This window comes from Rhopilema esculentum, chromosome 4 (genome assembly GCF_057945365.1).
Source record: "Rhopilema esculentum isolate cy_ngs chromosome 4, ASM5794536v1, whole genome shotgun sequence".
NCBI lineage: Eukaryota > Metazoa > Cnidaria > Scyphozoa > Rhizostomeae > Rhizostomatidae > Rhopilema > Rhopilema esculentum.
In genome coordinates this window covers 12,068,446-12,082,008 of record NC_142818.1, presented here as the reverse complement: position 1 = coordinate 12,082,008, position 13,563 = coordinate 12,068,446, and the positions used below count along the sequence as shown (strand labels likewise).

The following is a 13,563-nucleotide window of genomic DNA, read 5'->3' as shown; positions in this document are numbered from 1 at the left end:
TCGGAAAATTTTTTGTAAAAAAGTTGCAACAAACAGAAGAGCAAAGGAATTACAATTCCCTTGATCCGACATTAATAGCTTGATATATTATTTTGAATATTTTTTTTGCATTCGGATTGGGATCGATAGTATCGCATTTCGCTTGGATTTGAAAGGGTAGTAGTTTTTATATTGTATTGTATTAAGGCAGTAGTTCTGGAATAACATCCTTGAAATAACATCAACCGTAATAATTCATTCAAAGAGTTGAAATTCTAACTCACGTCATACTTTCACCCGAAAAAGTCTCAACCGATGTTTTACTAAAAGGCTCTGATGTTTTTGCAAGCACCTAGAGCACAAACCTGCTATGAAAAGTAATCCTAAAGTATTTGAATTATTCCCCACAATGCCCCAATATTCCTCCCTTTTACAATAATCATATAGCCGACGTTCTTATACAATGAGTTTCTTCTCTCAGAAATTGCATCTTTTCGAATTTTGAAGGGCCTAATGGTTTATATATAATTGCGTGCCTAATTAAGCAAGTTTCTATTGTCAAATGAAATCAAGGAAAATGATTTTCTCGATAAATTTTGGGAAAGTCTTGTGACTCTGTACCTAAATTCGTTGCAATAGCGGAAGTAAGAAATATTGCCCTTATTCAATTAACCTGAGTTTCAAGTTTCATAGTGACTCTGGTTAAGATGAAACGATTGTTTTTTTTACTTTGCTAGTTTTACTTTGCGATAAATATATAGAATTGAATTCAATTGGTTTTTAAATTTTTACATTCTAGGTATCTTCTGTGCGGTCGTACCACCACCGGTCAATGGAAAGTACTTGCTAGGCCCGAACAGCACAGTTCCAGCTCTAATCCAATATGGCGGAATACTTACCTTTGCTTGCAATAGAGGCTATCGCATGAGAGGCTCAGAGTCGATCATTTGCCAAGCTAATGGAAATTTCAACGACACTGCTCCTCAATGTTTTGGTAATTCGTGTATTCACATACGGTTACACAAAACGAACTACCTACTTAATATTTATCGGAAACAGAAAGTCTTTTTCTTTTTCCGCCATTTTTGAATATCGAATGTTTTGGACACGAGTTTAGTATTTGACAGCATTGGTATATATTTAATGCTAAAAAGGAATGCACAAAAGTTTTATTTTTCCTATCTTCACTTGCAATTTAATCGATGCTCTAGGTTTATTATCAAAATTACAATGTTGCCGTCGATATCTGTTTCAAAATTTGAAGCAATTTAGAAGATTGGTCTTTTAATGAAATAAATAATATTGTTAAAAGGTTTACCAGTTTTGTAATTACCTTTTACAAAATATTTGTAGACATTGACGAGTGCAGCAATGCTCTGGTCTTTCTATTAAGATATACAACATCGCCTTCGATACTTATTTCAATATTATTTTTTTGGAGCATTTGTGAAGATAGGCCTATTAAATTAATCGATGATTTTGCTAAAAGATTTACCAGATTTGAAGGAAGTTGATTGAATTCACTTTACCCCTTTCCCTTTACCTCTATCTTTGAACACGTCCATGTTTTCAACCATCAATCATGAGTGCATTGAAACAATACTTAGATATCCAGTTTTTACTCGAATTATATTTACGTGAGATTGTTCAGAAGCCTATTATTCTGCTAGATTCTCCATTATTCTTTACGTTTATAGACATCAACGAATGTAGCAATGTACCTTGCAAAGGACCTGGAGCTGTCTGTACCAACACTGTTGGGTCGTACATATGTGGCTGTAGAGCAGGATACCAGAAAGTTAAAGGACAGAAAGACACTTGCGAAGGTTGAAAAGATTAACTTTTACGTTTAAGGTTACGGTAAACGTTTTTGACACGATATTTCGTTTTCTCTCCCTAAAAGCAAAACTATACATTAACGGAATCAGATTAAACTATACATCATTCGATGCACAAGAATGTGGCGATTCCAGCCATATCAATATAATTGGCAAGGATTGCAAAATGATACTTTCCAGGCAAATTTATTGCTTGAATGAGTGTACCACCTTCAAAATCTATTTTGTACTCTTGCGTTTGAGGTAACGAAATTTGACTTATATCTGCAGAAAGCTCAGAACCTCAGCTACCAAAGTATGTCTCAGATTTTTCAAATTCCTCCTCCCCTTGAAACTATAGCCTGTCAAAAATTGGCAAACAATTTTTCTTCCCTCTCATAGCTGTATTTGCCTATAAAAGACAGACCATAACAATTACAAAAATTTTGAGACACACTTTGCTTACCCGGCATCTGTCTTTGCTTACCAAGATTTAAGATCAATAAGCCTGTTTAAATAAACACGGCCGTACATTGGATACATGGATGTGCCATGCGATATTGTAAAAGAGACATGCGACCACAACGAAAAGAGGCGACGATAATCGGCTTAACAGGTCAAGAGACTTTAAGGCCTCAACTAAAAGTTCTGATAAAGAAATTATGGAATCGTTCGTCTACAAGAGATTTTTTTCTATTTTCAAAATTTCTGTTAGTTTCAAATTTGGTATCATTGTGTTCAAATTTATCTTTAATTAGCTGACCTTTAATCAAAGAATTGTTGATGATATTAAAGGAAATACTAACACCAGTATATTCAAATAAAGTAGAAAGTTTTTACCTTGTCATGCTGTGCTGATTCTTGAAATAAAAGGAGAACAGCTAATCAGTATACTGAATATGGAGAAAGAATTATTGAATTGCTGTTTTGAATTCAAAGAAGATGATATGTTTCCAAAACGTTTCAAAATTTGGCCTGCTTCAAAGACTCCTGTTATATACATTTGTGCTTTAGAGATGTATCATTTTGAATGCACTTTGTCCAGACGCATTTTGATGGTTTGTTCAAAATCTCATTGGCTGGATTTTACAAAAGAACTGTCGTTATGTATCCAATCAGCAACGTAAGACTTTCAAAACGTTTTCTCAATCATAAACGCGCCGAGGAGCCTATTTTCAACTCTGAACCGTTGACATACGGGACATAATGCCTTTAAGAGTCATTCTTCTTCTTGGTAGATATTGACGAATGTGCAGTTAACAATGGTGGATGTGCCCACAACTGTACTAATACAGCTGGGAGCTATCACTGCAGTTGCTGGGAAGGATACTATTTGTATGATGGCAAGGAAGGTTTGGTTCCAGAAGCGACTGTCAACCGCACTTGTTTAGGTAAGCTGCTAGACACAAATGTAAGAGTATGTCAACTAATTTGAACACTAGCTCTATATAATTCTTTGATAAAGTATTTGCTGTTTGGGACTTGTTTGCCTAAAATATTTTTCAATGGAGAATATGCTTATATGGGGAGACTGTCGTTTTTAAAAGTTAAACTGTTCCTTTAAGGTACTTGAATCAGGGAGTTGCAGAAATGCATATTTGTCACTTTTGGAACACTATTTAAAAATAATGAAGGGACGACCAAAAGTTTCATTTGTCGTTGTTGCCATTAAAGTAAGTGTAATAAATCATATACTCAAATTCAAAATCAAGTAAGCAAAGCGACTCAAATGGGAAATATTTGTGTATGTCTCAAGAACTCAAATTTGAGACAAATGCCTCAAATTCTCGGGTGATAGCTCTCGGTGAGACCCCCGGTTTCATTCGCAATGTAATTCATTAAAGAGATCAGGCTCTAGGTTTTTTCGAAGAATGATCAAGGGAAGCGAAAATAATCTTTATTACCTCTAACGAACGACGAAATTTTCCCTAGGTGTCAAGTGCCCACCACCACCACCTTTGCTGAATGGAGTTAGAGCGTTTTCATCGATCCGATATCCAGCGCTTGTTATTTCTCAATGCAATGCTGGATATTTACGAACTGGCCCAAGAGAGATTCGGTGCTTGAAATCAGGCAGCTGGAGTGGTGGCTATGCTGCGTGCAATGGTAAGTTTATGTTATTCTAACCTTAAATCATGCATTGATTAAACAACGCCTAGGACTGAATCTGGAAGTTGTTGTGGGCTTTGTTAAAGCATTTGAATGTACATTTAACGCTGATTAGTGCGAATCAATTAAATTGTTGCGAATCTTTGCAGGACATGGAATCTTTATCCTACAAGTTCGATCGCAAACGATATATTCCCTTGGCCTAAGTTTTTGAAGACAACCAACAGACAACAGTACTGTCAAGAATCTCTTGCTTATTCAAATTTCATTCATAGGGCCTTGTAACGAACTTCCCAACAATTTGTCTTCGTTATCAACCTGAACATTTTTTCCTAAGAAGTGGCATTTTATTTTAGCAGTTATTTTCATGTGCATTTTTTAAGAGCATTTTCAGCAGCTATTTTCGAACCTCTGTTATTTCATTCTAGCGGTTAATTGTGGAGATCCTGGGGCATCAGTGAATGCGATCACCAACGTCACAGATGGATCGAACTTTATGTCAAAAATCAATTACGAATGTTTGGAGGGACACATCAGAGAGAATGGATCACTCCAAAGAGAGTGTCTAGCAAACAAGACACATGCCTTCTGGACAGGCTTGCCCCTTGTTTGCAAAAGTATGTTTACATTTTGGGTTGACTGTTTTAAAGCTAAAAATCTTTAATCATACTTTAATCTGTTGCGATTTCACAGTGAAAGGAGATAATCGGTATTAATCTAAAGTAAATGTCAACTTTTAATTGTGATCTTAAAATTTCAAATTTTCAAATGTATATTTGCAAAATATGAAGATTGTACAAAATACCGGAACCATAGCACACACCAAAGTACCAAAAAATTATTTGAACAATATTTCAGTGCTGTATTGTTAAGTTTATAGTGTTTTGTTGACTGTAAAAGGAAATAAGGATCTCTCAGGATTTGGTCAAGGATCCCCAGAGATTCCGCCCAACATCAGATCAGTGGAAATGACCTTCATTAATTTGAAAATCGTCCCATTTTATGACCAAAGTTTATACAAGTTTGTTTCCATAGCAACATGTGCCCTACCACTGCATTCGAACTTGGTGTAAAAAAGTCTTTTAAGGAAAATAGTTTTTTCTTTTAAGGAGCTTTTTTCTAAAATGTATCGAGTTACGAAGCATGTTTTATTAGAAATTGTGACTTATTTGACAAATACTATTACAGGGATTTCATGTGGTAGATTAACGGAAATCGCCAATGGCAAACTGGTGTATTTGAATGGAACTCTTTTTGGAGATAAAGTCGTGTATGAATGCCAACCCGGATACAATCTGACAGGAGGGAGTCAGGATAGAACATGCTCCTTGCGTGGTACCTGGTCAGGAACTGAACCAAATTGCCAAGGTAACCGATTCAATTGCTGAATCTTAAAGTTGTCCATTTTTTCTAAGCATTTATGTAAGGGACTTTGTGTATTTTTGACACAATTTTCACTATAAACAGAAAAATTCAGGAATTTGCCTTTTGCTTAGGGTTTTAAACCATATTTTGTCATTTTTTCAGCTCAACCGTGCCCAGATCCTGGTGTTCCAAAATACGGAAAAAGGAAAGGAATTTCTGTAATTGGAGAAACAGTCGTATATAGCTGCATCTCTGGCTACTCTCTGTCTGGAGATGAAAACCGCACGTGCAGTTTTGTGAGTGGAGAAGGACTGGTGTGGTCTGGCGTTTTGCCTCAATGTAAAGGTAGGGACTTATAAAACCTTTTTCCTAGGGATAAAAATTCCTGTTTAGGCCAGTACAGATAGTTTACACGAGAATCAGATTAGTTGCATGCCTATCAAACCATGAAATTGTTGGGAATACGAGTCTTGTTACCCATTCTTTATATCCATCATTCTACCCTTTGAATCAATGAGAAAGTGCGTCATATGGGCATGCGCATTAAGGCGAAGGCAAAATTCACCTCTAATTTCATTTCATACCATTTAATCAAACCTGTTATATCAAAGTTGCGTATATTAACCAGTTTTTCGTTCGTACTATTCTTATGACACTCTTTTTTCCAAATTTTCTTCGTCTTTTGATTTGAGACGGACTAATTCCCATAACTGACACGAATGTTCCTACAACAGAATATATTGCGCGGTGCAAAAATAAAAAACACTATCCTTCACTATACTATCATTCACTACCCTTCTTTAAAATTGGTATATAGTCGCTCGACTTGGCAGCAAAACGTTGAGCGTTGAATGGTGAAAAGTCGAGAGCGTTTGGCTGAGGTTTTACCAACCATGTTTTTTTAATAATACCTTAAAACGCAACATCTTTTTATTTTGCCATTTTTAAAATACATTTTAAGCACATTTTTGTGAATTATCAAGATGCAAGAGGCAACTTCATAAAAATGTTCCAAGATGTATTTCCAGCGATAAAATGATCTTAAAACACTATTTTATATACCAATACTTTCAATACAATTCCTTTGTAGAGGACTAATTTTAAATCCCAACTCTTACAACTTTCAGATTTCCCTGTTTTACACTCTTTTTTGTAAGAAACAGTCAATTGAAGTTCAGGCTAGCTGTTCTTAATTTTTGCGAAAATCTTAGACTAGAAATTAAGGTTGTTCTTAATTTTTTTCTTAAATTAATATGGTGTAAGCAGTGCAGTTGCTAGCTATTGTGCTCTAACGAGGTGTTTAGGCCTCATTTCCCAACGAAGTGTGTGAATGAGATATTCTTTATTTGCCGCAAAAAACTCACCGTTTTTGAGACGAAACATTGTTCAAGATAACATTTCAAAGTAGCTCAGCCTCAGTTTGTTCTTAATTTGTTCTTATTTTGACCAGTTTTGAAGCTCTTGTTCTTATAAAATTGTTCTTTTAAAAAACAGTGTATTTGATGAATTTTGTCTGCAAAGAACAATCGCTATTAAATACGAAAAGTTTATGCTTCCAATCATACAGTTTTAATTTTTGAGTTTAACACACATATTTTATTTTTCTTGTTTAGATTCTCAGCCTCCCTCCTTCGGAGACACATGTCCCAACAGCACCGTCGTGGCTTTACCTAAAGGAGAAGCAACCATGTATTATTCTTGGACTGTGCCAACAGCAACAGACAACAGTGGAATACCACCGAATGTGACAGTAACGCCAATTTTGATGCCCCCTCTCCAGTTAGGACCTGGAGTTACTTCAATCACCTATCTTGCGGAAGATGCAGAAGGAAATACTGCCAATTGCACTTTTGCAATAACAGTTGAAGGTAAACTGCCAATCTTTTCAGATGGTTTAAGTGATTCTTTGGTTACGAATTTCCTTTCATGTTGTTGCGAAAAGCTTGTGGACGTCAAAGCAATTCAAGCAGAGGCAAAAATGTAAATGAGGGATTTCGAAAATAAAAAAGATAATAGTGGAAATAAAGATAATTGAGTGTGTGTTAAAACGTTTCCTTGCTATGAAGAAATGAAAATAAAGACTGACAAGAATGAAAGCTAGAAAGAAATTTGTTGTTTATTTCTACTCTTTTTTGGCTAACTGCCTTCCTTGTTCCTGTAAGACAAACACTTACGTCTCAGAAACTCGTTTGTCTAAAATTTCCAATTAAAGCCCGTTTCTTAAGGTGGAGGTGGTGGGCGCTTATTCAAGGGGGCGCTTATTTGATAATTTTCCTGATAGGATGGGCGTTGATTCAAGGGGATGCTTTTTCGAGAGGAGCGCTTATTCGATGATTTACAGTATTAGCTATCAAAAAGGTTGATTTATGCAGAAAGTAACTTTTCAATAATTCATTTTCCAATAGATAAAGAAGCACCAGTAACTGAATGTCCAAAGAACGTGATCATATCAAGCGACTTGCCTGTTATTGCCTATTGGGGAAGTGGGTATGCCAAAGATAATACTCGTATTGCAAGTATCGTCTTCAACCCTCCAAACGGAACAACATTCATGTCTGACTCTCGAAATCTAGTGACGATGAATGCTAAAGATCTTTATGGCAATCAAGCTTCATGTATGATGGAAGTATTTGTGAAAGGTACACGCAGGTTTTTTCCATTTTTGATCAGTTTTTTTACTCAGATCAAATCTTTACTCTTAAAGGCACTACGTCCGGACGCATTTCGCTGGTCATTTGAATTTTCCAATTTACTTATCCAGTATTCCGATACCATAAATGCTCTGCAAACCCTATTGTTACCTCTGAATGGTTGACCAAACTGACAAAGTGCCACCACAGCTCAGCTCGGTTAGAATCAAATTTTGTTTTGCTGGCTGCGCTGGCGAGCGCGCAAAGGATCAGTGTTAACCTGTCAAATGCGCCAAAATGTTATGTTTCCTTAAAACATGGCCTAGCAAAACGAGACATGAAAAACAACGCGTCTGATTTTCAGAACACTCAACTTCGAAGAAATAACAAACTGTCGTGAACAACTATGCACGAGCATAAAGTTCCCTTGGGGTTTTTCTATTTAAACGGTTAACAATAACACAATCATCACAAACCAAGAGTCTTTAAGCCACTATGTTCCGTCAGCAAACAATAGTTCTATTGTGTAATCCAACCAATGGTAATTTAAATGGCCAGCGAAATGCGTCGGGACATAGTTCCTTCAATTTTCATGTATTCGAAATTTTCATGAATGTTATTTATTTTCCACTTTTATCATCGGTAATACCTACGGAGACATCAAAAATATATTGATGTCAGAGTGGTGGTACAGTTTAATGGATCTGATAATAATAACAAAGAGTAACGTTCACAGGTGCTCTGGCTTTTATTTTCTTTCAGAGTTTAGATGATTTTGTTTGATTGCGCTACTCTTGTTTATGTATTACTTACAAGTGATCAAAAACTGTGAGTCAAAAGGGTAGACGAAGTAGTAAAAGAAAAGATTGAAAAACTTTGCTCCAATGTGCATCACAGAGCAAGGGATTATTTACTAGCCATCAACTTCAGTGTTAGTCTGCCCACCCTTTTTTCTGTAGACATTGTAAATATTCAATGTTTACACTTTCATTTAGGATGTGGCTGTCCGAACAGCAGAACTTGCAATATCCATCCGGACAATGGTGTTGCATCTTGTCATGTCAATTTGCCCCCAATATCCTGCAATATTTTTTGCAATACAAACTACACGATAGCAGATAAGACTGCGACATCACTCACCTTACACTGTCCTGGCGGAAACTGGACTCAACCATCACCTGGTTGTGCATGTAAGTTCCCAATAGTGTACTGGATTGCGTGCGGAACAATTTCAAGTATAGCCCGTTATAAAGTCACTTGAAAATGGGCTATGCTCGAAATGTCGTTATTCAGTCAATCAAATTTTTATTTCTGGTACAATTAACTTACATTCATCGATATAATTTCCAATAGTGTACCGAAGTGTGAGGTCATCAAAAATCTAATTTTAGAATTTCTCAATTTGACCACATAATCTGAAACAACAGCATATAATACCTCTGAATATACAAAATCAGTTCGATATGTTCAAAATTGAGCGATGGCCAATATATGATATGGCCAATAAAAGATTTAAAATTTGCTAACGGATTACTGATATTTTGGCCTGGTTCATAAAGTTATGAACCAAGACCAAATTACAGAGGTTTGATGAGGCAAGAGCCTGTGCTTAAGTGGCCATATCCTAGCCAATTTGTAATATATTCAAGTGACTTTGCACGTATAGAGGTATTTCATAATGCTTGTTGGAGTTATATAGTCTTAGTTGAACAATTCTAAAAATAGATTTTTGTGACGTCATCCCTTCGGTGCTCTATAAAGTTTTTTGCAGAGTCCTTTTCTATTTGTTCATAATAGGCATGTTTGTTTTCTACTTTGTTGGTACCTTCTTCGTGTGCCAGTAATGGCTGTTGGGCTTGTTATGCCTCTCATCACTTCCGTTCTGCTTTTGAGATAAGCATCCAAATTCTTGCACAAGTAAACATTAATTTCATTCTACTCATTGGCCACTTATTTTAATTTTGCAGTGAAAAAGCCTGTTGATATTTGCCACGAGTTTACTGCAGTTTCCGAATACAACTCTGCTGCATTAAGTAAAGTAACAAGTTCATCCCAGCTGTTCAGTGTCTCTGATTCGCTGGTCACCTACCTAAATGGGCGGACATTGCAAGCATGTGCAGATATGAAGCTATCAAGGTTTTCTTTGTATACGTCTTCATCATCAACCCTACAAGTAAAGTCAAGAATAAGAGTCTCGTTTGCATCATCGGTTGCCATACAAAACATGACCCATGTGAGGCTAAGTTACTGTGTTGCCGCTTTGAAAGCCGACATAAATAACCTTCAATCAAATGTAACTGCTGCGGTTGTTCCAATCGGGTCGTATTCCTGTCAACGTGTGTTTGTAGATTCAGACCGGACATGTTGTGATGGCACTAAAGAAACCTGTTGCCCAGCCAACAATGTTTATGTCAAGACCTCATATCTGGCTACGGATTATTGTTGTGAGTTATTTCTTAGTCTCCTTATTTTTATCTTTTTCCAGCACTTTGCCTACATAACATTGTATTTTTCAATTTTTTGATACCATTATTGCCATGCTCAGCCACGCAGATCAGGTGATGCTATAAGAGGATCTTTGTTTAGGAGACAAACGAGCGAAAACGAGCAAATCTGTTAGCCAACCCTCCGTCCTGTAGTCAAAGAGCATGCGTAGTAATGAACTTGTTCTGTGAGCATGCTTTTTGATTGAAGGACGGAGGGTTGCCTCACTTATTAAGAGACTTTTCCTTGTTTGTTTCCCCAGAAAATTTATTGTATACAAGAAGATAAAGAACACTAGTCACTCCTATTTTTGAATTAATCTCTTTCGATTGCTAGACGCCTGCACCCCTGGAATGTATTATGATTCAACAACGCAGAATTGTCTTGGATGCCCAGTGAACATGTATCAAAACATTAGCGGCCAAGCCAGCTGTGTTCAATGTCCGTCCGGTTCAGGAACTCTAAGAACCCACTCAAAGAAATGCCTAGGTACTGTAAGCTTACTCTATGATACATTAACCTCGAATATTTGTTCGGGCGACTAAGGTAATACTAAAGATTCATATTTCGGACAAGCTTAAGCAAATTGGCTAATTTCGCAATATCGCAATATGAAATCTATGAAAAAATCTACTGATTCCGTTTCTGATAACATATATTCAGTTATGCCTACCAAGTAAATTTTTGCATTATTATTATATTATATTATTATTATTACATCGGATTTTTTTTACGAGACAATCGTAAAAACCTACGAGTCATCAGGCAGTGATTTGACCTTTAGATATTGCTATTTCTTAATAGGTTCTTGAGGCTTTTGACTGTGATCCTTGAGTCAGAACGCTCCCTGTTTGCTTAATTATAAGCTTGATTTAATGAAATTTAATCACGTTTAATATGTAACAAGGTACGTCGTTTAGGTGCCCCTTGGACTTTTGTTTCGGACACAGATTGCACGATTGTGGAGTTTGTGTTTATTGTAGCAGTGCTTTACATTGTGTCTTTATACGGATTAAGCAACAAGCGTGCAAGTGTACATTGGCCTTGGGTATATAAACTTTGTCTTGGTATAGTTTTATTCTCACACGCCACAAGATAACCTGAAGTTAGACGTAGAGAGGAAAGGACCATCTTACTCTTATTTGCTAACGGTTTTTGTTTGGTAACCTGGAACAAATATTAAAGTTGCTTTCTTGGATGGTTGTTTTTTTTCCTAAGACAAAATGCCTCTTTCTATATGTACCGTTTTGCTTTGAAATGCTTACGACGTCCCTAGGCTGAATGACATTTTTACTTTTATAAATATAACTCTTATCTCCACAGAATATTGTAAAGTTGGCACATTTTCTTGCGATGGTTTCGGTCCCGTTTGTCGCCCGTGTCCAATTGGCGAGTACCAATCGTCTCAGAAGTCGACCAAATGTGTCAAATGCCCGTCTGGCCAATCAACAAAATCAACTGGAGCAAAGTCAATAGCGGAATGTGTAGGTAAGCAATATCGGCCTTCCTGGGGCCATTTTCTGGACAAATACATAGTCGAATGTGCATAACCTCTAGTCATATAGCTAAAGGTAATGTGTCCATATAAAAGGACTGCGTATACCCAACTTGTCAAGCCACCCATCAAAATAACTATTTGGGATTGGTAAGTGTTCTTGCAATGCAAAACTGCTCACATGAAAAGCTGACCTCGCAGCAGGATAAATAAACAGAACGACCGTAATGACTGTGGCGATGACATGAAAAATCACAAGTTTCTAAAAAACCCCTGCAGAGTCACTTGCTATAGCTGGACCTTTACCTTTAAATCACTAAGCAGCTGAAAATATAGACAGACAGAGGGGTCGGTCTTGAGGTTGGTTTTCCTATGGTGTAATAGACCCTTTGCCAAATTTCGTCACATGACTTCTGAAAGAGAGGCAAGAAAACGAAAACGAGAAAGTGGTTGTTCCAAACGCTTCGGCCTATCACCATCAGTTACGAAAGATCTTTTCATTCCGTTTCTGAGTGTTTGATTATAGTTTAAGAAGTATTTATGGATGCGTTCAAGGATTTGCTGCCTAAAGGAAAGGTTGTTGAATGCTTTGAAGATTTGGCTACGCTCACTGTGGCCGAATTAAAAAGGATATTGCAGCGGTACAAAGAGAAGACAGGGGGCATCAAAGCTGATCTTGTTCTGAGAGCCTACGCTATCTTCTGCCGTGCAAAAAAGTCTGAAGAACAAACTGATGAGCTACCAGATGAGTCTTTTTTGTATTGCAATGAAAACGATTTCACCTACGAGTCTTTGCACCAGCAGACTAAACATCTGCCGTGGTCATCCGATCTTCGCGGTACGCCGGTATTCACTTTCCTGCAACTTTATGAGTACTTGGTCATCAGGACGTCAAAGTTCAAACATGTTCTTTTAAAAAGCACTTCATACAAGAAGTTGAAAGCCTTTCAATTCTTCTATGAAGGATTTATTAGAAAGGTGGATGTTGCAAAAGATGCCATGTTTACATATTTTGATGTACGTGTCAAAGCATCAATGAAGAAGAACCTTTATAAAGTAATGGTAAAGCTGTCAAGTGTGTCTGGTGATGTTTGTGCTGCTGCATGTTCTTGTCCTGCTGGCATTGGTCTTGGTGGTTTTGGCAACTGCAACCATGTTGGTGGTATTCTTTTTGCCTTGGAAGATTTCAATAGACGTGGCTTACAAGAGTTTCCGTCTCCTGTATCTTGCACATCACGGCTTTCTGCTTGGAATGTTCCGAATTCCTCTTCCCTTGCTTCTTTTGCTGCAGCTCCCATAGAGGATGTTGTTATTAAGAAAATAAAGTTTGGGAAAGATGGTGCAAGGTTAAACAACCCCTCTTACAAATCATTTGATCCAAGGGCACCCGCTGATAAAGTTCTTGATGAACAGAAATTGGAAGTTTTAAAATTGAAATTGGCAAAATGTGTCCCTAACAGTGCTTTCTTTGGCTTTTATCAACCTCCTTCTTCTCCTGCAATGGACATAGCAACCTTATCTTCAAATTTGCAAATACTTTCCTCGAATGAATCTATAGCCTTTAATGAATGCTATGACATATCAAGTCCTTCCTTTAAACAAATGATGGAAATCCACTGCAAGAACCTATCCCTTAACTCTGAAGAAATTGATAACATTGAAAAGAGAACACGTGGACAATCAT

At 36.9% G+C, this 13,563-nt stretch overlaps 1 protein-coding gene across 1 annotated transcript in view; it reads left to right on the top strand.

Annotated features, from left to right (window-relative positions):
* Nucleotides 1-13,563, top strand: part of LOC135691418 (uncharacterized) — a 52,859-nt gene that overhangs the window by 17,739 nt on the left and 21,557 nt on the right. Inside the window, exons 14-26 of the mRNA XM_065209277.2 lie at nucleotides 779-973; nucleotides 1,677-1,805; nucleotides 3,035-3,187; nucleotides 3,729-3,902; nucleotides 4,334-4,522; nucleotides 5,094-5,273; nucleotides 5,433-5,615; nucleotides 6,884-7,138; nucleotides 7,676-7,909; nucleotides 8,896-9,090; nucleotides 9,868-10,344; nucleotides 10,721-10,873; nucleotides 11,708-11,872. Coding sequence (XP_065065349.2) covers nucleotides 779-973; nucleotides 1,677-1,805; nucleotides 3,035-3,187; nucleotides 3,729-3,902; nucleotides 4,334-4,522; nucleotides 5,094-5,273; nucleotides 5,433-5,615; nucleotides 6,884-7,138; nucleotides 7,676-7,909; nucleotides 8,896-9,090; nucleotides 9,868-10,344; nucleotides 10,721-10,873; nucleotides 11,708-11,872 — 2,682 coding nt within the window. The remainder of the gene's footprint in view (nucleotides 1-778; nucleotides 974-1,676; nucleotides 1,806-3,034; nucleotides 3,188-3,728; nucleotides 3,903-4,333; nucleotides 4,523-5,093; nucleotides 5,274-5,432; nucleotides 5,616-6,883; nucleotides 7,139-7,675; nucleotides 7,910-8,895; nucleotides 9,091-9,867; nucleotides 10,345-10,720; nucleotides 10,874-11,707; nucleotides 11,873-13,563) is intronic.